General features: G+C 34.4%; 1 protein-coding gene across 3 annotated transcripts in view; it reads right to left on the bottom strand.

Moving 5' to 3' along the window:
- LOC106459079 (whirlin-like) overlaps window positions 1-27,164 on the bottom strand; it is a 128,644-nt gene that overhangs the window by 12,491 nt on the left and 88,989 nt on the right. For all 3 annotated transcript variants that reach the window (XM_022385491.1, XM_022385493.1, XM_022385492.1), the window contains exon 11: window positions 1,761-1,976. In XM_022385491.1, coding sequence (XP_022241199.1) covers window positions 1,761-1,976 — 216 coding nt within the window. The remainder of the gene's footprint in view (window positions 1-1,760; window positions 1,977-27,164) is intronic.

The raw sequence follows: 27,164 nt of genomic DNA, 5'->3' as shown, positions 1-27,164 counted from the left end.
CAGACATACCGCTGTGCCACTGGGGGGGGGGCAATATTTATTGAATTTAAGTTTAAGAATAATTATTTAAGTATCTATAAATTGATCAACTACATCATTAGAAACTCTAATTAAACCTTACAAATCTAATCTATCATATGATGTAGTAAAATCATAAGTAGTAACAGAATTAGCTGCTTTAAAAGGATATAAAATATTTAAACATTCCAAAAACTGGAATATTACTTTTAATGACCCAAAAATTATGACAAAAATAATTTAATCAGTAATTTTATTTTTTCAAATAAAACATCTTGAATGTTATTAAGTACAACAGATACAAATTTAGTAACGGTGTTTAAAGAGTTTGTAATAAACCTAAACTTAACAGGTGTTTTATGCAATTCCCAAATTGCATAAAAATGTTTAATTTAAAACAAGTAGAATCTATATTTATATTTTATTTTTGATAGCTTTCTTCAAATTAATGATAACTGTATTTTTATATAATTTACTTTTGGTAAATATTTTAGTTGTATTAATTTCATCAGTTAAAATTTGTGCATATACTACAAGTTATTTTGATGCCAAAATAGATAATTGTATTATTTAACATCATATTGTAAACGGTGCTCGACTCGCCATCTGTGGGTCGCTGGTTCGAATCCCCGTCACACCAAACATGCTCGCCTTTTCAGCCGTGGGGGCGTTATAATGTGACGATCAATCCCACTATTCGTTGGTAAAAGAGTAACCCAAGAGTTGGTAGTGGGTGGTGATGACTAGCTGCCTTCCCTCTAGTCTTACACTGCTAAATTAGGGACGACTAGCGCAGATAGCCCTCGTGTAGCTGCGCGAGAAATGCATAACAAACATAGTAAAAGGTGGAAGTTGGTAGTCTTAAAGTTGTATAAATATAGGGTGATTTATTTCTACTTCAAAGCTTATTTATGTCTAAAGTTTGGGGGTGACCGCCTTCTATCAACTAGCTGTAGACAGCGAAAGGCGGTTGAATCTGAAACGTTGTGGGTTTAAGCGCTCAACTCCTAATCCCTAATTGATTCTCTATGGCTGCTAACTAGAACGATATCTGCATTTGGATCATGTCTGATAGATGGAATATCCCCATTATGAATTAATGGTAATGACAAGGACTGGTAATGGTTAATTTTTTTTAAGCTTCATTTTGAGATTTTTTGTTCTGATTTGTATTACAAATGAAAACAAAGTTGTTAGCTACTTCATTGGATGAGAGTGATGACATGTATACTCTGTAAATGATCTATATACTCAATAACTTCTTTCTTATCCGTGACATATTCATTGTTGTTAGTGAATTTCTTTAGGTGCGTTATGCGTTTATAGTTTACGTCTTTAATTTAGTTACCGATTTTCTAAATAAAATTACTTTTCAATTTTTTCCCTCATTGAAGTAAAGCTTAAATGAATGATTTACAAATTACTTGATTGACATGTTTCCAATTGATGGCATTCCCGGACTAATATTAATATACGACATAATATTAAGTAGGTAATTTGTTTCGATCGGAAGTTCTTATTCATTAAGTAATAAGTACAAAATACAAATCCGATGAAGTATTAGTACGGCGTGATTATAAGAGGGGATCTTGTGCTGATTGATTACTTTGAACATTTTTTGGGAACAATTTTTTATTCGAGTCTACACTACTTTTTCTATGTATGTGCTAACTACGTCTTATAAACAATTACTTTTACTGGTGTATAGTTTGATTAATAAACATAAATTGTAGGTTACGTACCGGAAGTCTCATCGAAGCGCTCCTGTGTTGATGTAGAGGGAGTTGGAGTTGTTGGTGTTTTCGAGCACATATTGCATGAGGATCAGGAAGGGAGCGGTGGCGGCGCACTCTAGTGTGAGGAACTTGAAGCCAGTTAGAGAAGTTTTCTTGGGTGCCATTAAAAGAAGGCAAGTTTGGTGACTTGCGCTCTCGCTGCACAGATGAAACTGGGCGAGACTGTCAAATACAACAAATCATCATATACTTTATTAACACCACCATAGCAAAATCCTTAACATAAACTGCAAACACTCGTATTGGAATTACCTTTACTTAACTTGCACTAATGTATGTTTTTCACGTTCTTATTTGTCTCAGAATCTCTATATGGTCTGCTGAAATAAATAGACATTTTACTTTTCGTTAACATACATTGTAACATATCTATGGCGTCAGTTCATACCAAAAGTCTCTTTTTTAACCATTGCGATTGTAGCGAAATATTTTTATAAATATTTACTAAGACCTAAACAAAAAACGTAAATTTTTCTGTATATCCTGAAACACCAAAATCTCCGTTATGGTTTATGACGCTTTAACCTTTGTACAAAAAGATCGATATATACATCTTAATGTAAGATTCCAAGAAATCTATCCACCGAAATAGAGTTTTTGTTTTTACGTACTATCAGAAAATTTTCATTCTGCTACTAAGTGGCAAAAGTTTATTTAAAAGCTATTTCTTAGTAGTATGATTGTTAAAAATGACTAATAATAATAATTTCCGATCAGAGTAAGCTACGTACTTAAAGCGAAACTAAAAATCAACCTGGACATCTGTATAACTGATTGAATATACCTTTATGTTTCTACTTACAAGATTAGAATGTGTTGCTTCATCAGTCGGGTACACTCGCTGTTAACGATATCTTTAGGCATCAGAAAATGGATATCTTTCAATAGTAGAAGGTAAGGCAAAACGGCCACTTCTATGAGTGCGATTTTTACCATGTAATATGAATGGCATGAAAAAAATCAATACGTTTTAAAATGAGCCCTTAGTACTATAAATGTTGTTTCTGGTTAAAACAAAGATTGGACATAGACCTTTTTTATATAGAGTAAAATTGCACTTCTTGTAGTTGGGCCGTTTTACCTATAAGGTTGGATAAAACGGACCTCTAAGACGGAATAACATGACTCTCTTCTAACTCATGGCAAATGCCATTTAAAATAAATGCTTTATTTAGAAAATGTATATAAATCACTGAAATCATTATTTAAATGCTCGCGGGGATCGGGAAAGCTATACACAAGTTGCACATTATCTATGACAAGGGCGCAAAAGAAAATGGGTATTAGTGTGGGGTAAGACGGTCCCTCACTGGGCCTAATTATTCTCGGCCATTCATCGTAAAGCAGTCGCAACTTATAAAAGATCATAGACCTGTGTTTATTTTACGGTATATTTGGCGTCTATAATTTCCCATTGGTTGAAGTCAACAAAGAGAGATTTCCTGAAATATCTACTTTGTAACTATAAAAAGTTCAAAGTACTTACCTTAGATGAAAGTTGTTCAAAAAATATTAAAACATGTTTGATCATTCCATACGCTACCATCCTATTGTATGTCGTAGCACAGGATAATTTGAACAATATTTAGATACTAGCAAACACGTGTGCCTAAGATCCACATTTACAGGGCCTCTATAATGCAAATTTAATACTTGAACAATTTTCAGCTTAACGATTATTGCCGCTATAATGAAAATTTAATTTCTATAACCAAGTTATTTACGTGGTGTAACGTAAATCAATGCCAAATTTGTGTTTTGCTTTCGGGAAATCCCCGTAAATGATTTCGCGAAATATCCGTGTTCTCTAAGGAGTTGAGTGAAAAGTTTTACCTTTGTGCAAACCTCGGGGCCGAAACGTTTCGTTTGGCACCACTTAGAAGTTGATGAGTCCAGCAGTTTAGGAAAAGGGGTTTTCGAGAAATATCCGGGTTCCCCAAAGTGTGGAGTGAAAATTTTTACCTTTGTCCAAACCTTGGGACCGAGATGATTCGTTTGGTACCAATTAGAAGTCGGTGCTACTAACGGTTTAGGAGGAGTTACGTGACACACACACAGATAAAGATAATGTTGAACTACTGTTTTGAATTTTTTCAGTTTAATGATCGTTGCCGCTATAATGTAAATTTAATATCTTTAACCAAGTTACGAACGGTAATTAGTAAGCCTGCCTATTTACGTGCTCTAATGTAAATCAATGTCAAATTTGGGGTACGCTTTCCGGGAATCTCCGTAAAAGCGTTTTCGTAAGTGAAAGGTAAAATTTTTACCTTTGTGCAAACCTTGGGACCGAGACAATTCGATTGATACGATTAGAAGTCGGTACGACCAGCGGTTTAGGAGGAGTTAAGTGATAAACAGACACTAATCCTTATTATATAGATTATTCACTCTAATGTAAATCTTCTTAATGTTTATGAATCCATTACACTATAGGCATTAGAAAATGGTAATTCTGAATGCTAAAAGGACTATTAGTTTTCATACTAATATGAAAAATTATCTGAAGTCTATGAATTAATTAGTCTAAGCTATAAAAAGTGTTCTTTTATTCCATAATGATTAGAAGAAAAACTCATCTAAATATTTAAACATCCAGGAGCCCGACAATAGAAAAGAAGTTTGTCTAAATATTTATGGGATTTGAATATACGACTAAAACGTAATATTTCAGGTGTTTAAGTGTTCATGAATCTAGACATAGAAAAAGGCCTATCTGAAGATTGTAAAGGTCCATGTGTCCAGAAGTAATTCACCAAAGTATTTAGTGATGAGCCTGTCTGAACTGTGAATCTAGAGCTCTACGGTTCGCCTCCCATTGTCGTAAAAACACTTTCCAAAAAGTGACAGTCAAATCCCACTATTGTCAGACAAGACTAGGCTAAAAGTTAGCGGTGGGTGCAGTTAGCTAGTTGTCTTCCCTCTAAAAACAACTATGTATATATAGCCTTTTGTGTTAGTTTGAATGATAACTCTGAGCTCATTTATCCAGGTTCTTTTGTTTACAGAGAACAAACCTAACAAGATAAAAAGTTCATTCAACTGTTTCGATCTTGCCTACAAAATAAAAATAAAAATATTTGTGTATAAAATTTAAACCTCCAAAAATTGAAATACTTTATCGTTCAATGTTTCTTACGACACTTGCAAGACTCGAAGATTCCGCGAGGCTTAGTTGTGCATGTGACAATATTCTGAATGTCAAAAATTGAAGTCAGTATTTTGTTTGGATTTACGTTTCAACGTGTTTGTTAGCAATCGCCAAGCGTATTAACTACCATATATATATATATATATATATATATATATACGTTAAAAAGTACTGTAGTAAGCTATGTTTTCTATATTTTAGTTTGGACGTTTTGTATTGTTTACTACAGAGTTTTGGCAACACACACTGATGATTGTGAAGACCAAAATTTCCCGTGAAGTTTTACATTTTTATGAGAGTAAGGCTTTGTTTGTTTTGAATTTTGCACAAAGCTACAGGAGGGCTACCTGTGCTAGCCGTTCTTAACTAAGCAGTGACAAAATATAGGGAAGGTAGCTAGTCAACACCACCCATCGCCAACTCTTGGGCTACTTTTTTTACCAACGTATAGTGGGATTCAACGTCACAGTATAATGCCCCCATGGCTGAAAGGACGGACACGTTCGGCTACGGGGATTCGAACTCACGACCCTCAGATTACGAGTCGAGCACCTTAACCATCAGGATATGTCCTGAGAGTTAGTAAAAAATAATATTGTATAAAAACGCCAAAGTTAATCAATGAGTTAATTAAAAAGCGAATTAGTCAATGCGTCGACAACCGTGATCGACTGATTAATGAGTTAATTAGTTTTGTTAGTCTGCCGGTTTTGAGTTATTACCGCAGATACGAGAGAAAACTTAACAAACAAGTGATTAGTGGCATTTGTTGGTTAGGCCTATCACTTGAATATTGGTTCTTCATGAAACTATGTAAATTGTAAACTTTCAGTTGAAGAAATAAAACGCTTTCCTTTTCGTTAAGTGGACTGTAATGAGCATTACTTTTACCGAATTGTAGAACAAAGAACATGTCAAACAATAGAAATCGCTAGAGCACTATATGAATATAATTATAGTTCTGGTAAAGTTTGTTTGTCCCATATATATATTAAAATATGTTAATGTTTCATAGTAAACCGTTTAACCTTAGAGCATTGTAGTGCACAATTCTATATCCATACGAATAGCGCCCCCCCAGTGGCACAGCGGTATGTCTGCGGACTTGCAACGCTAGAATCCGGGTTTCTATACTCGTGGTGGGCAGAGCACAGATAGCCCATTGTGTAGCTTTGTGCTTAATTACAAAAACAGACAAAAACAGCCATACGAATAGTAGGCGAATGTTGAGTCTTTTAGAATGCCTTCTTCTTTGCTATTGTTAATAATTTTGTGATATATTAACAATACTATTACTGAGTTAATAAGCCAAAACTTTAAAAAATAGGAGTATAAGTTAAAGTAATGCTACCTGTTTTAAAAGTTGTTTATTTGCATCTGAAATAAATTCTTATAAAAATTATATAATTAAAAATAACTAATGTTTTGTTTGTTATAATACTTATACATTCTTGGATAGGCATGTAATATCTGTAATAAGATTTGAAATCATAGCCTATTGATATGTTTGCTTTCTAAAATTAAACGTTCAGTTTTTTATTTATTCCCATGCTGTTTGTACCAAATCTTACTAGTGTTGGATATTTATTTTATGTTTTTTATAGTACTAGGCAGTCATAGAAACGTGATAAGATAAGTTAGTAATTTAATTGTTAATATATTTCAAATAATTCAAACTGAAAGGAAAAATTTCAATATGTTTAGATTTGTACGATCTTTTGTTATTCCTATATTCATATTGTTTAGCTACTGAAATAGCAAACTGAAGTACATGAAAATGCGATTAAATATAATTTCAGGTTTATAAATAATGAGGATAGGAAACCACGCATCCTCTGATTGGGGCTTTATCAAAATGAATTAGAGAATGGTTCATCATTGCTATTTATACCTTACTTTAAAAAAAATAATAATAATTCATTGTGCAAAATGCGATCACTGGTGGTGGGCCTTGAAGTTGTTGTTGAAGTCGTTATGAGGTTCTTATCTTGACGTGGCTCAATGAAATAAAATAATAAGTAAAACAACCAGTTCAAGATCACCTCACCTGATGTATATTGTAATGCAGTGTGGTCTAGTGCACTTGGACTTATCACCTAGGTTTGAAGGTGACAGCTCGTCAGCAAAGCGGTACCGTGTTATGAGCTCTCTCTCTCTAATTCTAATGACTTGTCGGTCACGTAGATTTGAACATGTGGGTGCAGTTATTCTGGATAACTTTTTGAAGCTTGAATAATGGTAACAGACCGGTTTCAAACACCAACACATCAGGCACCACCTAATGCAGTTCAAGGCCTCGAAGCCAAGATATGGGATGTCTCCTCCGCAGTTCTTGTTTACCAAACCGATTCCAGTTAGGCCTCTTACTTGTCGATTTGAACAGAATGTTTTTTTATTAGTGTAGATTTGAACTACGAGGCAAGCATTGAACAAGTACAGGAAGCCTGACCTAGATCACGTTCTTAAAAATAAGGGTAGCCGCCCACGTCATATTAAACAGAACAAAGGACACATCAGTTATTACTTTTGTTTAATAACCACTTATGAGAAAGGAAATGGAAGAGCCAAACTATGAAGACAACATATTTCCTATTTGAATTACAAGAAACTACAACTGTAACTTAGAAAAATTTAGGGTACAAATGTGATTGTTAACTCATGAAATCTTCAGTAACTATATTACACTGACCTAAATTACGCTCAATGTAATTATTAAACCTACTAGTATTTACTTTCCGCTTCAACACCTCAATGTTTGTATATAGCTCGCGAGGGAGTGTATTTATTGGAATTGTTTGGGTTAACATAACATAGAAACACGAAAATATTTTCTAGTATTCATTTAATAAATATCATTAACAGAATTGTAATATATTGTCCGAATACGCAGTACACTATTGTTGGTTAGAGAATTTATAGTAATGCATTTTTAATCGCGTTTGTGTGAAAGTACTATGGTCTATCTGTATTGTGTCTACCACGGTTTTTAGCGTTAAAAGCCTTCAGACTTTCTGCAGTGCCAATGGAGGGCGTGAATATAATACTCATTTCCTGTAGAGTATTACAAAGTATTGAGTAATATTCTAACATGAGCTAAGACAAGCTACTTGAATATGGTAAAGTCTCTAGATTGCGACCTAAGAAAAGTATTCTTTACGAATATTTTGACAAGTTGTTAGATAGGTAGCACGAAAAATCTACCTGCGTATCTCGTAAGCCCATTTTTCCCGTAACACTATGCTCATAAGAAATGATAGTGACTAAGTCACCTAGCGTTAGTCTTTAGAAAAAGTTACTTATTATATCCTCATATAATTTCTAAGAAATCTTGTCTACGTATAGTTTGTGGCAGCACTAAATTTATTTCTCCTAGTGGCCAACACGGGGATAAACGTGAATACGTAACATCTCACCTTACTTAGTTATGGTCAGTTACCCCTGGTTTTAAATAAACAAAACAATTCAGAAAACCTTTTTGTCAAATATTACATAGAATATAGGAATATACCTTAAGGATGATGAAAGTGTGTACAAAGTGTTTACATAGTGTAATATCTGAAGTGCATTGACAAATATGTACTCCAAATAATGAATGATAGGATATACAAAGTTTTTATTTCGTTTGATTTTTCATACCTTCATAAATTATGTATTTCTAATGCACAAATTAGGCCCACTTGCAATATGAATGAAAACATGGGAAAAACAAAATCTAACTGATTACTATGTTTCAATGAAAAATCTCGAATGACAATTCTAGCCTGAGTTTAATGAACTGTTTCAAAACGTGAACAGTAAGTGACGAGAACAATACGTTCTTGCCTGAGTATACTGTACTGTTTCAAAGTGTGAACAGTAACTAACGAGAAGAATACGTTCTAGTCTGAGATTACAGTTTCAAAATGTCAACAGTAACTAACGAGAACAATACGTTCCAGCCTGAGTTTACTGTATTGTTTCAAAACGTGAACAGTAAGTGACGAGAACAATACGTTCTTGCCTGAGTATACTGAACTGTTTCAAAGTGTGAACAGTAACTAACGAGAAGAATACGTTCTAGTCTGAGATTACAGTTTCAAAATGTCAACAGTAAGTGACGAGAACAATACGTTCCAGCCTGAGTTTACTGTATTGTTTCGAAGTGTGAACAGTAAGTTATGACGTAATTTTACCACAAAAGTTAAGGATAAATATAACTACAATAACATTATGCATTAACAGAGGTTCGATAAAAGTATACACATTGACTATTGCCAGTTTTGTTGTTATTTCACAGCTATTTTTATTTACTTCTCTGTAGTTTCAGAATGTACCACGTTGTAGATATGTGAGCTTGTTAATCATGTAATGTAGCGTTCAAAAGATTATGGAGATAAGGCTTCATGACGTCGACGTAGGTGTACAAACGGCGGTTCCGGTCTGAAAGGTTAGAGAGATATGTTTAAACATGCAAGATACGTAACTTTCAACCTTCCGTCTAGTTAGAGGCGTCGCTGGATATTTAAACGATTCGAGGCTCGGGCTCATAGATGCGGAAATTTTCGGCATTTCAGTATAAGCTCGATCATGTTTTTCTATTTTGATTTTTTGAGACACCAACTGTCAAGCTTAATCGAGGCACGGCCACCGTATGCTAGCGCCTAGCGACGCCTCGGCAGCTTAAGCTCACTCAAGAACTAATTAAATAAATGAATAGAAACATTTTTATAGTTTGATAACTTAGAAGACAGAAAGAAAATTTAGCATAAGCCGGAGGGATTATTGTTTTATTTAATTTTTGATGTTCGTTTGAGTGTTATTAAGCACAAAGCTATACAATGTGCTATCTGTATTGTGCCAACCATGGTGATCTAAACCCGAATTTTAGCGTAATTAGCTTTTAAACTTACCGCTGAGCCACTAGTGTGTGTGGTGGGGGGGGGGGAGGCTCAACGTAATTTAAGGAGAATAAATGTTAACAGAAACTACATTTATCACTTCGTTTTAAGTCAGTCGAAGAATAAACCTAACATGAAAACGCTAATTTAAAATCGTGTCATGTTAATTTTCAGGAATTCCGTTACGTAAAAAAATATTTTGTATAGAAGAAACAAGCAAGAAATAAAATCCTTGATATGTTTAAAAGCATATCCCATCATCAATGTGAAAATAAAAATTTAATATATATTTAAAATATACCTTTAATTCTAACTAACATGCAAAAAGTAAAAATTAACGTTCATATGAGTAATTATATGCTGTAAAGAAAAACTGTAATAGGTAAATCCAGTTAGAAGATCGAATAAATATTTTACGAACTATGCATGGAATGTAAAGTACTAAGAAGTGGTAGGAATTCCTGACAAAAACCTGATTCACTGAACGACCACTAGAGGTACGCAGCATTTCGCTTAGATCAAGAGCTACTTTTTCCCGGTCCCGACTAGTAGAGTAGAGAGACTGCTGAAACACTATTATTAATGTCCATATCGCGTTAGGCTTACTAAACACTTACTGCCGCTCATGCACATTCTCCTTGAGTGGATAAACCAATTTCCTGTACGACTATGGGCAAGAACTATATTCTGTCATCATAATACTGCCTAAGGGCGGTGACAATAATACCTGAAGTGTTCATTTCAATGAAATAAGCGGAAGTTTCTTTCCACAGTCTATATGAGTCAGGTTCGATGAAATTATAAAAGTTTTTCATATTGAATTAATGAACACTTTAGTATGTGTACTTAAGACTTTCACTCAACGTATTAGTTAATTAAACACTTTAGTATATGTGCTTAAGACTTTATTCACTCAACGTATCATCTAAGTAAACACTTAAGTATATATACTTAAGATTTTGTTCACTCAACGTATTATTTAATTAAACACTTTAGTATATGTACTTAGACTTTATTCACTCAACGTATTATTTAAGTAAACACTTAAGTATATGTACTTAAGATTTTGTTCATTCGACGTATTATTTAATTAAACACTTTAGTATATTATACTTAACATTTTATTCACTCAAAGTATTACTTATATTTATATATATATGTATAGTTTGTTTCTAATATTCGCGCAATGTCACACAAGGGCTATCAGCGTAAACTATCCTTAATTTTGAACTGATAGACTAGATGGAAGGCAGCTAGTCAACAGCATCCACTGTTAGGCTACTTTAATCGAAGTGTAGGATTTGGTCGTCACACTTATAATGCACCCTTAAAGTGCAGAATGCGAGTTTATGGCAATGGGGCATGAACCCTGGATCCTGGGGTTCACAGTCCAGTACATTAACCAGTAGGTTACCCAAACATTTAAGTGTAAATATCTAAGACTATTCACTCAACGTATTGTTTTATTTAGTTAAGTACACTTAAACATAACACAGTCATTGTTTTACAAGTAACTGTTTCTACAAGAATTTAGTCAAGTTTACAGAACAGGCCTATTTGTAAATTTATTCCGAAAAAAGTTTCATATTTACTGGTAAGAATATGCGAATAAGATTAAGCTTCATTTTTTCTCTTTAGTAAAAGCTACAAATACAAAATACCAGAAAGTAGGAGCCATATTAAAAGTAAAGAGTCCAACGTTTATTTGACCGAGTAAAACGAGGGAATATGAGCATTACAGCCGGGATCCAGGGCTTTCCTTCGGTCCGTGAAAGCTCTTGAGTTCTTGATTAAGTGTTATACTTTCTCCTGCTTTTCCTGAGAGCAATTGTCGTAATTTTGGTGCAATTTTACTTCTTACGCCACGGAATACACTACATTTGTCTACATTCAGTTTTCGCATTTGTTGTAGGTTTTCTTTTTTTTTGTAAACTACGCAAGAAAGCCGTCTACCAAATACTAGATTTTTTTATTGTAGCCAGTATAGAAAAAACAACAACACACAAATACAGAAATAAACAATAAATACATGTAATATTGTTTTCTCAAGTTCAAATATACTAAATACCACATGAAAATGAATTGAAGCGTTATATTGTATTTATTAAGCAAACACAAGGGTGTTAACGTACATAACATCATATTATTGTTCTGTAAATTTGTGATACTAATATTTTCGTTTATGGGTTATTAATGACTAATAGGTGTCTTTAGTCGTTGTAGTGTCTGAATTTTGTAAATACTAATTAAGTATTAGGTCCTTAAAAGTCTATACTGAGAATGCTATAAAATCTTTACTTAAATGTTTATGATTAGATTCACAAATATTTTATATCAGCAAGTAATAAAACAAGAGTTTAAGAAAGGAATGGCTGATTTCTTGAAAATAAGAATGAAATAAAGGGTTGGCTTAATTTTTAATTCTCTTATTCTTGGAGTAGGTGTGAAGGGACAACGTTGAAGGACCAAATGGTATTTTGTTGTCTGTATGTTGTGTTACAATAAGGAGATGATACGGAGTTAATAAATACACGTCCATTTTTCCACATTGTGACAAGAGGGAATAAGGAAAACGTATATATCAACTTTCAGTTACAAGTTAAGAATGAAATAAAGGGTTGGCTTAATTTTTAATTCTCTTATTCTTGGAGTAGGTGTGAAGGGACAACGTTGAAGGACCAAATGGTATTTTGTTGTCTGTATGTTGTGTTACAATAAGGAGATGATACGGAGTTAATAAATACACTTCCCAATGGTTAGGTCAATTATTACGGTGAGTGCTGTAAAAAAAAAAAAACACTTAATATTACTCAGTATGATACGAACTTCGCCGGTAGTGAATGCTATAGCATGAACCTGTGATTGGAGGGCTAAATGCCATTTGTATTACTGCCAATTATATTCATACGCATCACTGACTGCTAATTTTTCAGTCTTTCACTGAGGCAAAAGCTGCTATTCTATACACCCTTTCCAAGTGTCTGTCTGGATAGTTTATCTTTTTTTTTAAGAGCTTAAGATAAGATAATGGCTAAACAAATATTTACTGCTTTCTACAAGGTTGATTTACACCACAGCTACTTATTAAGTTCACTAAACATAAACCTGTGTTTTTATACCTCTCTAAAGATATCTTTTTATATATCAAGTTGTTTATTCTTTCTTGTAAAAACAGCTCAGAAACGAGTTTTTAAGTTTAAAGGAGTTGTTTTATCAACTGCCGTTACTTATTTTCATGTTCTCATTCTAATGTGTAGTGCTACATCTTCAAAATTAGTGTTCTCTGTACAACGCCACCCCAGTTCATGCTCGTCATAAAGAAAAGAAATGTTCTGAACAATAACGGGTTATCGATGTTGATCCAGAGCCATTGCGTTGCGAGTTCCTGTGCATACAAGTTATGTCTTCTTGAATTACATACTATTACAAGTCCCTCGTTATTATCAAAGTAGCACTAGTAATACTTACAAGAGAAATTCACATACGGGATATTTTAATTTAACAGCACAAGACGTACTCAATAAATGTTTCGGAATTAGACCAATTCCGTCACCAGTGTTTTGAAGTAAGCAAAACTACTGTATAAAAATATATAAGTAAAGTAAATCATAGTTATTAACCAACTTAAAATACACACATAATTAAAAAAAAAGATTGTGTGTTATTAAAAGTACGAATGTGATAGTCAATTCAAAAAATTTACTGAATCAAAATCCTATATATGAAATACTTATAGTGAAATTACCTAAGTCTATCATATACCATTTATGCTTTCACTTCATTGTTGTATGGGGGAATACAAAGAATTGATTAGTTTTGTGTGTTTTTTTTCAACTTGCAATGAAAATTTCGTGTATATCCGAATTCATGTGGTGTTTAGTTTCGCAATAAGGCCTAACCTAACAGTCTCTCTATACGTGTTCAAGCAATAATCAGAGAGAAGTCGGAAGATTTGTTTATTTGTTTCTGAATTTCGCACAAAGCTACACGAGGGCTATCTGTGCTAACCATCCCTAATTTAGCAGTGTAAGACTAGAGGGAAGGCAGGTAGTCATCACCACCCACCGCCAACTCATGATATAACAGTATATATCTATTCTTATTTCTGTAATGCTGGTGACGGAATCTGTGCAGTTTAGAACATGAAACATCCTTCATAGCGAAGTTTTACGTTCTGATCTACACGTGTGCTATCGCATTTTCAAATATAACATTCAGTGTACGGAGCCATTTCGGTTCACATTTTTCTTATTACTACTTACAAGCTATATGTATCATTTTCTATCCCTGTTTAGGAAATATTTATAAACAACCAAAGAACATGATTCATGCGAATTTCTGGAGAAAATCGAGAATATCTATAACGATTATTACGAAGGGCCGGAGATGAAAATGGTCATATGGCTTTAAAATATTTCCTGCTATTTTTACCTAACTTATTTTGCAAGCAAAGTTTGGATGACCATGACCAGTCCATACATGGTTTAAGTTAAACATAAATGCGCAAAAGTAATCGATTGCCAAGATAACGGTTTCACGACGTGTTGAAATAAAATCTTAGTAAGCCTGAGTTGTTAGAAGTTTTGATTAAATAAATTACACATGTAAGAGTAACGTGATACGTGTAAAACCACATCCTGTAAGACTGGTTGGAGAATTAAAGAAACCAAAGAGAAAATCATCAAATAAAAATCTTTTAAGATTTTTTTTTTTTTACACGTGTAAAACAGTAAATCTCTTCAAAAACCACGAGAATTCGATGCGTGGGCAGTGTGGCTAGTGTAGTGTCAACTACTGTTCAAATCGTAATGCAATCGTAGATGTTTGTTTGTTTTGGAATTTCGCGCAAAGCTACACGAGGGCTATCTGCGCTAGCTGTCCCTAATTTAGCAGTGTAAGACTAGAGGGAAGGCAGCTAGTCATCACCACCCACCGCCAACTCTTGGGCTACTCTTTTACCAACGAATAGTGGGATTGATCGTCACATTATAACGCCCCCACGGCTGAAAGGGCGAGCATGTTTGGTGGGATGCGGATTCGAACCCGCGACCCTCAGATTGTGAGTCGAGCGCCTTATCCACCTGGCCATGCCGGGCCCTGCAATCGTAGAAAAACGTATAGCTACTGACGATTCACTCAACAGGACATAAGTAATTTGAACAAAATCTCGAGTGGTGCCTTGATCAAGATTTGAATAAACATTTTGCATTTTTCTCTTATAAACAGTTTTTCCTCTGCGTGTGTGTAATAAACACATATGTACCTTATTTATTACTAAAACTAATCACACCACTAAAGAGGATCGCATTGGTGTAATGATATGAATATCACTTCATCTATTCAGTTCAAATGAGATAGCCTAGCATGTCCTAGTGGTTACGGCGGTCGACTCACAATCTGCGGGTTCGAATCCCTTCACCGAACTCGCTCACTCTTTCAGTCGATCTCACTTTTCGTTGGTAAAGAGAAGCTCAAAGGTTGGCTAGCTGCCTTCCCTCTAGTTTGTCATTTTTGAATTAGGGGCAGATAGCCCTCAAGTAGATTTGCGCGAAATTCCAAAAACAAACAAAGTGAGGGAGCATCAGGCTAGTAATTCATCGTTAACCCCCAAAGTAGTGACGTTATTCGTAGGATGCTTCGCATAATGGCCCAAGTCTTGTATGTGGTTTTCATTTCTTAATTTAGGAAATGGATTCACATTTTTTGTAGTTTTACTAGTGCGTTGTTTGTAGTCGTAATATTTGAGGTACAATAAACCTGTAAGGATATGTAATGAATATTATGAGTACACAACAATCATCTCATCCAATTAGACGCTTCCATGTTAATAGAAAGAGTCAGTCTCTGTCGTTTTACATACCATCATTCTCATACCTGATGATGACAAAACCTTGTCGAAACGTTGTACATTTGTTGGTATGTTAAACTTATATTACAATGTTTCTTCATTACCCATTCAAGCCGTCTTCAAGCATTATTATACTATCATTCTCTCCTCAGCCTAAGTGCTCTGTTTGCAGAAACTTCTCCGTAAAAAGCAACAAATTCATTTGTTTCCAAACGCAAAGCTGCACAATGGGCTGTCTCTGCTGTGCTCATTATAGGAATCAAGCCCTGAATTTTAGCGTTATAAGTCCTCAACCTAAACGCTAAGCCAGCGGAGGGCACGAAAGAACAATTGTGTTTAAATATTATAAATACTTAAAAAACAAAATGTAAAATAAACCATAGATGTAGTTGATGAGACTTGAGAGCACCGCAGGAGTGAGGTCCACATGCATTACAATGTGTTTCAGGTGTAAGGACTATATGTATGATGATGTTTCTCTGGTGTGAGGTCTACATGCATCATAATGTGTATCAGGTATAAAGAATATATGTTTCTCAGGTGTGAGGTCTACATCCATTATAATGTGTATCAGGTGTAAGGACTATATGTTTCTCAGGTGTGAGGTCTACATCCATTATAATGTGTTTCAGGTGTAAGGACTATATGTTTCTCAGGTGTGAGGTCTACATCAATTATAATGTGTTTCAGGTGTAAGGACTATATGTTTCTCAGGTGTGAGGTCTACATCCATTATAATGTGTTTCCGGTGTAAGGACTATATGTTTCTCAGATGTGAGGTCTACATCCATTATAATGTGTTTCAGGTGTAAGGCCTATATGTTTCTCAGGTGTGAGGTCTACACCCATTATAACGTGTCTCAGGTGTAAGGACTATATATATTGTGGTATGTGTTAAGTGTAAAGTCTACATGCATTGTGATGTGTCTCAGCTATGAGTTCTACATACATTAAGATTTGTGCTAGGTATGAGAGCCACATGCATTATGATGTATGTCAGGTGTAATGTCCACATACATTATGATATGTGTGTAATGTGTGAGGTCTACAAATGAACCGAAGAATGAGTACATAATAAAACTATTTTTGTCGTTATCATTTCTTGAAGAAATAATTATAAAATTCAACTATTGGTGATAGCAGTAGAATTTCTTAATAATTTGGGTAAAGTCATGTCAGGGGATGGCAAATACGTACTATTTTTGACCGTGTAAAATCAAAATACTTTGATAAAGGCAACAATATTTATTTTCCGTATTTTTTATTGTTGTTTTCTAAGATGATAACAATAATATGATGAATTCAATAAATGAGGAATAACTAACTCACCCAACCAACGAAAGAAAAAAAGTAATTCGTTGCAACTTAATGATACCTTTGTTTGGTATCCCAGTTTGTTTCAGAGCAAAACAAGGTCTTACAACTGTTCGAGAACAATGAACAGGCATTCAGTTATCTGTTTCTTAAAATTTGACCTAAATCCACGTAAAAACAAACAACAGAAACAAGGTCTTACAACTGTTCGAGAACAATGAACAGGCATTCAGTTATCTGTTTCTTAAAATTTGACCTAAATCCACGTAATAACAAACAACATAAACAACAACAACAACAACAAAAAAAAAAACAGAGCGCAGACTCATGACATCAAAGTACATTGGGATGGGTATTATTACCTTATGGGATCAGAAAATGAAATCAGGGGAAGTTCGAATACTCCTACCCCTGAAGACTTAAACTATATTCCTTCAAAACTTAAATTACATTAGAATAATACATTTATTTTATTGAAAATAGCCTTAACAGTTTTTACAAATTTGACACAGAGAAACAATTATTATAGCATCAAAAACATCCTATTCATAACTATATTTTAGCAGTTACGTACATATCAGTGTCCGAAATTCGCAAGATCTCTATTCGGTTCTGCCTTCACAAAAATTCTAATTGGTCCACGCCAAGAACATTCATATATATATATATATTAATTCAATTTTATCATTTGCATATGTGAATTTGTTAAAGAAAGGCATAATTGCACGTATGTATGTGTGTAACATTAAACAAAACTCTTAAATTGAAAACATTTTTGACTATATCACTCTTGGAATGTGCATAATCTTTATACTAATCCAGATAAACACGAAAAAATCACGTGACTTGAGATTACTATTTTAATGCTGTCCAAAAGATATTTTTCAACTAAAATATTAATATTCGTCACATTTCATTTCGATCAGTTCTGTAGTTCATTCGTTCTAGGAACCTTCTTTTCATATCAGACGTCATAGGGATTTCCCATAATGTCTAAAAAATGGGCCAGGGATCCCCAGAATGCTACAGTCTCTATTTGGGAGATTGAAGTAAAGTAAATGCTTGCACAAGACGAAAAAACAATAGCAATAGGAAAAGAACTATAGAAATACATAAGACTTTGTTTTGTTTTTGGACTACTAAGTTAGCATGCCAAGTTTGGTATGGATTAGTCAACTATTTTAGGAAAAGATGCGTTCAAAGACAGACAGACAGTTTTCCTTGATATTGGTTACTTACCATACCGGTATGGTTAAATTTGTATAGCGCATATAAAGAATGCCTGTGCCCCAATCTGTCTTTTTAAAATCACTTTTCTTACAAAAAACATAAATACGAATATTCATAAGTTTACATGTTTTTTATAAAATTAAGGAATATATTTTAAATCTCGTAACCAATAAAACGCTGATTATCCATTCCTTACAACAGCACGAGAAAATAACATTTTAATTTAATCACTACTTTTTAACCACAATTGGTATAGAAATACGTTATGTTCGAGTCTCCACTGTGCATTTTTCAGCAAAATTTCTAAATATATTTTCCCATATACTTCTGTGTAATTTAGTATAAGAAGTATCTGTTGTTTATGTAGAGTTATCCCTTTAGTATAATAAAACTCGATCAAATACCCATTTGGTGTTTTACTATCGATCAAACCATCTATGTTTTATGTAAATGTAAAAGGAAATGTAACCACTAGGTACTATATTTTTTAACGTTCTATATTTCATCATTTTGCAAACGCAATGGCAAAATGGATGAAAATGTTCATTTATTCGACTGCAAATCTGATATTTGACACGTGTGTGTCACATCATTTAATATACATGACAGATGAGGCCTCGACAAATATTTTCAGAATTAGGAGTCAGGTGTGTCTAGCCTAACTTCACTACTGTTTGTACTGGGAAATGGGGGGCCACACTAGTACCTCTATTTTCCGCGCCTCCGTTATCCAGTTTTTTCTTTTCCCCAAATTTTCTCAAAATAATTGTGCCATTACAATTCCAGACAATAATTTACATGTTTTGGAGAAATTGTCGCTCAGAAGTTAATTTTGGTTGCAAAAGTTCAGGCGTTGCATGATGTCCGAGGTTTTCGCGTGCAGGATCTGTCGTGCGTTCATATCGTAAGTCGTCCGGTTCAAGCCTAGCCTTGCTTCTTTTGTTTTTAGCTGTTAAGACAGGAATACAAAATATGTGTAGCTTGGATAATTTATTTGATCAGTGATTAAAAACATAGCATACAAAAACACACAAAATACACATCAAGATTTCACTCAACTTCAATTGTCGTTCACTGTTCTATGCTGCACGGCGGGCGTCATTTAACCACAGATGCATGTTTAGATTGTGTTTGGGTGTTGTCCAGTTAAGCAATGTCCTCTTCCCTAAATACAGCCACAGCCAAGGGAACGGGCTTGTTTAGATTGTGTTTGGGTGTTGTCCAGTTAAGCAATGTCCTCTTCCCTAAATATAATTGGTATCTTCAACAAAGACTTTTTGGTAATAATTCCCAAGCATAGATTTGCGCTAAATTTTTACTTCCGTGGTTATAGCAGAAAAAGTGTCGAAATTTAGGAGCTATTTACGCCTATTTTAGCGATTAAATTGAAATAAAACGGGAACGGGCAATCAAAAGAGGAACATTTATAGGAGAAAAAGTGGAATTGGACTCGTGTTACTCGTGAAATTCGGAGAAATCGAGCGTGACCGACTGACTGACCGACCGACACTTGGGTTTTATGATTATGATTGTGACAACTTTTATAATTTTTCATGATAATGTGATTAAAAGACAGTAACAACATCATAATTTAAAACAAGGAACTTAAATATATTACATTTTTTTATTTAGATTAAACAATGGGCTAACTAGTGAGATAAACTAGTGCCTCGATTATCCACTGTTTTTGTTATCCGCGATTTTTTGCTTTTCTCGGACCAGCTTGGATAATCGAGGCACCAATGTATATTTATTTATTTTCACATGATATCAACAGCCACTTGATAGTATTGCCTGAACTAACTGCCTTTGGTCCCGTATGAGTCTAAACACGCTCACTGATTGGTTGAATTGAGTGAAAGAAGAAAAACAAAATTAACAACGTGTTGTGCAACTACAATGCTTCATTCCTGAAAAAAACAACAAAAAAACATGAAGAAGTGCTGAATCCATCAGGACTCAAAGAACGCGAAAATAGTTTTGGACTTCCAAGAGTCCAGAACTGTTCTAGATTCGAGTTCTATTTAGCACAACTCCACGCACAAACAGAATGAGAGAAAATACTAGGCGTCCGGGATTTGTCAAGGCCTGTGATAGATAGATAGTGACAATTTAATTTCTTTAACCAATTTACGAACGATAATTAGTAGGCCTATTTATTTACGTGCTCTAATATAACTCAATGCTAAATTTGGGGTCCGCTTTCGGGGAATCCCTGTAAACGTGCAAACCTCGGGGCCGAGACGATTCATTTGGCACCGCTTAGAAGTCGGTGAGTCCAGCAGTTTAGGAGAAGGGGTTTCCGGGAATTACCCGAGTTCCCTAAAGGGTGGGGTGAAAACTTTTACTTTTGTACACTCCTTGGGGCCTAGACGTTTCGTTTGGTACCACTTAGAAGCCGGTGCGACCAGCGGTTAAGGAGTTATATGACACACACTCTGAATCTTATTATATAGATTATAAATATTATTTTTGTACAGACAGTATCTCAAATTGGGATCTAAATAATTAAGTAAATAATATCAATCTAAATAATCTGTGTATAAGAAAGGAGTAATAATGAGGCATTTGGACAAAGAAACAGACATACGCAAGTGAGTGTGTTAATTATAGCACTACCAGGTAAACAGAAGAATAGTATTACAGTGTCTTGACCTTAACCTTAATACACAAGCTATCCCGTAGAAAAGGTTGAACGCTGATATTATGATAGAATATTATAATGTATTTCGATGCATAACTGTCATATTCAAGGTAAAACCCCATTAACCACGTATACGCAATCTTTTATTAAATTTGAGAAAAAAAAACAGCTTAGCTGGGAAGGAGACAAAGAGAAACTAGCACAAAATTAATGAGGCGTTTTGTTCTCGTCTGCTACAAAATAACTCTTCCGTTCTGCCAATTATTTTCATCATTTCAAATGGCTCATATCTACTTCGCTGCTGCTTCGTTCTCTTAGTTATTGAGCAGACGTGTCAGTACTGGATATTCATAGAAAAAAACAGCTTGTTAACTAACTAAAATAAAAAATCACAAACCTGATGGCCAAACTTCTTGGCTACAGAGTATCTTGCACAGTTCAGAACACATATCTATCTATTTATTTTGATTAGCTACAGTATATCTTGCACAGTTCAGAATACCTCTATTTATTTTGATTAGCTACAGAATATCTTGCACAGTTCAGAATACCTCTATCTATTTATTTTGATTAGCTACAGAATATCTTGCACAGTTCAGAATACCTCTATCTATTTAGATTAGCTACACAATATCTTGCACAGTTCAGAACATCTCTCTATCTATTTATTTTGATTAGCTACAGTATATCTTGCACAGTTCAGAATACCTCTCTATCTATTTATTTTGATTGTTTCTGTTTGAATTAAACAATTAGTCCCAAAAAAAATTCAAACATTTTATAAATAATTGTTTTTGCGAAAGTTTTGTTCTTGCCTTAGGCGAGTTTTGTTGCTCGTAGTTATTTCGTTTCGTAATTAGTTTAAAGATTTGTATCCATTCTAAAACCTAACATAGACAAGGAACGTTTCTTCGAGTATTTTTCAAACAAGCCGTTTCAGTTCAAGATTCTTAGTCTGATATTTATCTTGTAATTATTTGTATGTGCATGACTAAGTTCTACACCTGCGTGGTCATAAAGTCTGTTTTTGTGACAAACGAAGCTTATATTTAGAAAGGTCAAAAGCGGCGACTTTTTCCGATGTGACTCTGTGAATACTGGCCGAGAAAATTGTTGGAAACTTGCCATTACCGAGGTAGAGTTTTTGTTTCTTTTTTTACTTCCAAGGAATAATTCATAAAATAATTTTTGTTGTTTATCAGAAGCTCTGACAGCCGCTACGTGCTAGTATGAGTCAACATTAGAATGACGCGAGCAAGTATAGATATAAAAATATCAGCCACTCATATCACGGCACACATCACTACACTTGAACTATATAAGCCATATTTTAAATCTGTTTCTCTATAATGGTATAATAACGCTCAACGAACCATTCAGAGCTCCATTTTTTAAAAGAAAACGTTCAGTCAACTGAAAAGTTTCTTTGGTAGTTGCTTGTCACACAGACCTCGTTGTATAAATAAAAATAACACTTAAAAGGGCCTGAAACTTTAACAAAAATGCACTTACAGTAGCAACACCTACACAAGAACAAGAATCGGATTATGAAAACGGCTATACAAAGAACCAGATTAGGATAACAGCTACACAAGAACAAGAATCGGATTATGAAAACGGCTATACATAGAACCAGATTAGGATAACAGCTACACAAGAACTGGATTACGAGCTGTAACTTACGTAGGACAAATGTGTAATGTAACGCTTTTGAATGAGAAACAGATGTGCTTGGAGTTGACGCTCGAGAAGCTGTCGACTTGATAATGAGACATGAGTGTCGACAACAATATGAGCTAACAATTAACTTCAGAATCGTCTCCTAGCCTTCAACGTTTCAATATTTTGAATATCGGCGAAGACACTTCTTGTTTTCGTACATGTCACAATTTTCCATTATTTTTCTTTTTTATATCTACCCAGGCCATAAGAGATGCAATTAATTCTGGTTTTATGTATATATATATAGTGATCTTATAATGTCTATGTATGTTGGTAACAGGCTTAGATAAATCAAACGATGTTAATGAGTTAAAACAAGTACTGCATATAACTCTTATGTTTGTTTTAGTGCAAAACTACACATTGAGCTATCTCCGCTCTGTCAACCGTGGAGAATCAAATCCCAGATTTTAACGTTGCAAGTCCGTAAACTTACCGCTGATCTACTGGGGCAAGCTTATATAACTAATAATGAGACTTATTCATAGCTAACCTGATCTAGCAATATACGAGTTATTATAATATGCAAGCCCAATGAATAAATGAATTGGTACTGCTGATAGTCTTAATTGTACCACGTACGAGTCCCCCGGTGGCCCAACGGTAACTTTAGAGGCTGTATTATTCGCTGTGGTGGACACTGCAGAAAGCCTATTGCATGGCTTTGCGCTCATACAGGAAAGTACCATACGCATTTATTAAAAACTTTATAAGTTTTAACACAGTAGTTTTGTAGCCAAAATACGAAAAGGAAAAGAAAAAAAACAAAACTACTGTAATTACAGTTTAAGCGCCAGAACTCGTCAGTCGGCTTGGATAATGAGACACACAAAATATTTTCTAAAACGATATTTATATATAGAGAGAGTATAATACTTTAAAAGTTACGGTTTAAACGTTGACAGCTGGCGAAGCAATGGAAACCAACAGGCCTAAAATTTATAATACAGATCACTTAGAACTGTGGCAGACAAAAGTTGGATTTGAAATACTATTTTTACATACTTCTAATTTTAAATCCGAAATTAACAATTTAAGAGGGGAAAAACATTAGTAGTTGACGTGATTTTTATTACAAATTGTAGGCCTATTGGTCTCTAATGATTCGCCAGATTTCAGCGTTTAGACCGTAACTTTTAAAGTATTATACTCTCTATATATAAATATCATTTCAGATAATATTTTGTCTCTCATTGTCCAAACTGACTGACGAGTTCTGGTATTTACCGAATGGCCTCTTGGTCAGTGAGTTATGGGAAGCAAAAGATAGATCTAAAATACAATTTTTATACACACTCTCGATTTTGAGTCGGATATTGACAAAATGTGAAAAACATAATGCCTAACGCACCACAAATTTTAAAACTACTGTAGTATTTTCTGTTTATATATCTTGCTCATTATGCATACAATATCCAAGTTTATTTCTCTTCTGCAGAATTAAAAATGGTAAATGTTTTGTTTTATTCTGAACATTATACACTTTTAGAGCAGTTCTACAAAATTTCCTTCACCAACTTTGCTTACTTTTGATTCTAGAACCACGTGAAGTTTAAAAATAATCATATTTTTCAGTATTATCAATCTTTATCCAGCAAAACAAAATGGTGTAAATATTCTTTTCTTAGTTGTATTGCCCGGCATGGCCAGGTGGTTAAGGCACTCGACTTGCAATCTGAGGGTCGCGGGTTCGAATCCCTCTCACACCAAACATCCTCGCCCTTTCAGCCGTGGGGGCGTTATAATGTGACGGTCAATCCCACTATTCGTTGGTAAAAGAGTAGCCCAAGAGTTGGCGGTGGGTGGTGATGACTAGCTAGTCTTACACTGCTAAATTAGGGACGGCTAGCGCAGATAGCCCTCGTGTAGCTTTGCGCGAAATTAAAAAAAAGAAAATAATCTTAGTTGTAGGAAGAGGAAAGTCTAGTGTGTACACATGCGCAAAGTTTGGTGGTCAAAAATGTAAAATCTGCTTTTAAGTGGCTTTCAAAATGACCTGTATATTTTGCCATTATTCGTCATTAAGGAAAAAATCTTGAAAACGTAGGAAAGCCAACTGCAACATGAATACTTATCGACAATAGCTAATTGATCCTTACTTTAACTTTCGCAAATTTTACGATATATACTAATCCTAGCACTAGCAGAACGAAGCAATGAACTGAATCTGCGTCTACTTAGTTGAGGCAGTTATCTACTTCTATTTAATTGTAAATAAATATCTATTTTTTGAAAGATGCCGCATCAGCGGTTAGTGAGAAAGAACATTGATTAATAAAATAAAAAAATACCATCTTCTCCTTCATCCGGCTACTCTCTATCCCAGAATTCATTTCGCATAGCTCAGCTCAGAACGAGTGTCATCCGGTGTCACTACTGCTTCTGGCTCGTTCTCATACGTTGTCTTCATTAAAGGTAACACAATTTCTAATTCGATGTAATACTCTTGATAATGTGTATAATAATCTGCATATTACTTCTCTGTATCATTTAAAGGTCTGGTTAAATAATAATGATTACAGTGTAAAACACAAAAACTACGTTAAATCTACCCAAAAACGCTTGAGCGAAAATAAAAAAGTCAAAATTCTGTTTTATCTCAAAAACTAGGTGTTATCACATAAACAGATATCAAGTTGCTTTACTTTGCCGTGTTTATGAGATAATACCTACTGTCTAAACTAAAACAGAGCTTTAGCTTTTATTGTTTTGCTGAGACATTTTTGAGCATTTGACATTTGAGACATATGTAAATATTTGTTTTAATTATTTTTTTTTACTTTTTAAATTTATTGCATTGTTATGACAATTTTAATAGCGTAAACAGCTGTAAATGCTCTAATCAGTAAGTAAATATAATTTTCTTGATTTTCTACAATGTCCCTAGGCTTACTAATTGTTTTAACTGTAAGTTAGGTAATTTGACGATTCAACTCATCAAAAGAAAGATAAATGTCCATTCCTCGAGGGATAAACATGCAGTATAGTGGAAAAATGAAAGAAAATCAATAATAATAACGGTTCGGATGAACTTTATACTCTGATCGCCACACGATCCCTAAGGCCAAAGTTCCCTGTTAGCCGTTCATATCACCATCCAGAAGCAAAGTTTAAGTTTCATACCACAAAATGTTAAACCTGAGGGATATTATACACCTGATTGTAGCGTTGTAAATCCGAAGACTTACCGTTGTCCCACCGGTGGACATTCTAATAGCATAAAGAATAAAAAAGAGAATTTAACTACAACCTGTCTGTTTCTAGCCTAAAGGTCTGCTGACATAGAAGGTTAATTTACATTTTCCCAGTGAATATACAGGGATCCCTCGATTAATGCGTTTTCGTTTAGTGCGCTTAAATTTTTTATAACCAATATTCGATTAGTGCGTGCATAATACTCGATTAGTGCGGTAACACACATTTCATTTTAACCATAGTAATTGAAAAGCAAGTTTTAGGCACCGAAATTAATTTTTAATAACTTGACAAGTAAAATAGTTACCCATTTTCTATTTTTAATTTTTACTAGAGTGTCCACCCCGGTGTATTTTAGCGATTTTTTCACCCCTTGTCCCGGGGTAAAATACTTGAAATACCCCGGGGCAAATCTTTACTATTTTACTGAACAAATATCTTTTTTCATAACAATAATTCCAAAAAACCATCGTCCTCATCAAAATCATCGTCATCATGATGATCGTCGTTGTTTATACGAAACGCACCATAGATTTAAAATATAAGTCAGTGAAAATGGGTAAAACCTTTGTTAGGGCTGGTGAAAGGAATTTGGAAAATGAAAGTTTGTTTGTTTTTGAATTTCGCGCAAAGCTACACGAGGGATATCTGTGCTAGCCGTCCCTAATTTAACAGTGTAAGTCTAGAGGGAAGGCAGCTAATCATCACCACCCACCGCCAACTCTCGGGTTACTCTTTTACCAACGAATAGTGGGATTGCCCGTCACATTATGACGCCCCCACGGCTGAAAGGGCGAGCATGTTTGGTGTGACGGGGATTTGAACCCGCGACCCTCAGATGGCGAGTCGAGCGCCCTAACCACCTGGCCATGCTAGGCCAAGGAAAATGGTCTTATAGAGGTATTTTGAAAGTGACGGTATGAGTATTCGATTAGACTTAAATTCTGTAACGTGTTTTTTTTATACTGTGAGATTTTCCAGATCTGTGATAAAAAAGTGATAAAACTTTGTCAGCCTTGTTATTTGTTCGATATTTTTTTAAATACGATTTATAAATCAATAAAAATCTTAATCAAGTATTTTTTATTTCAAATATTTTTTACCCCGGGCTGCATCCCGGGTTAAATTTTTTTTTCACGGGGAACCCGTTCTCCGGGGTAACAAATTATTGCCTCGGGGTGGACACTCTAGTTATTACATCATCTAAGTAATTAGTTGTCTGCTATTAGCCTAACTACTCAAGCCATTTGTGCATCTTTGAAATAATTTTTTTTACATTTTTTTTTTTTTTACTTTAGACATTTTAACGTACTAGCCACTTTCATCTTCACTAAGTCTTTTGCTCATGTTTAGGAAAAAAGTTGTAAGG

Source organism: Limulus polyphemus, unplaced genomic scaffold, assembly GCF_000517525.1.
Source record: "Limulus polyphemus unplaced genomic scaffold, Limulus_polyphemus-2.1.2 Scaffold555, whole genome shotgun sequence".
Lineage (NCBI taxonomy): Eukaryota > Metazoa > Arthropoda > Merostomata > Xiphosura > Limulidae > Limulus > Limulus polyphemus.
The sequence above is the reverse complement of the archived record's forward strand: the minus strand, read 5'-3'. Positions and strand labels throughout refer to the sequence as shown.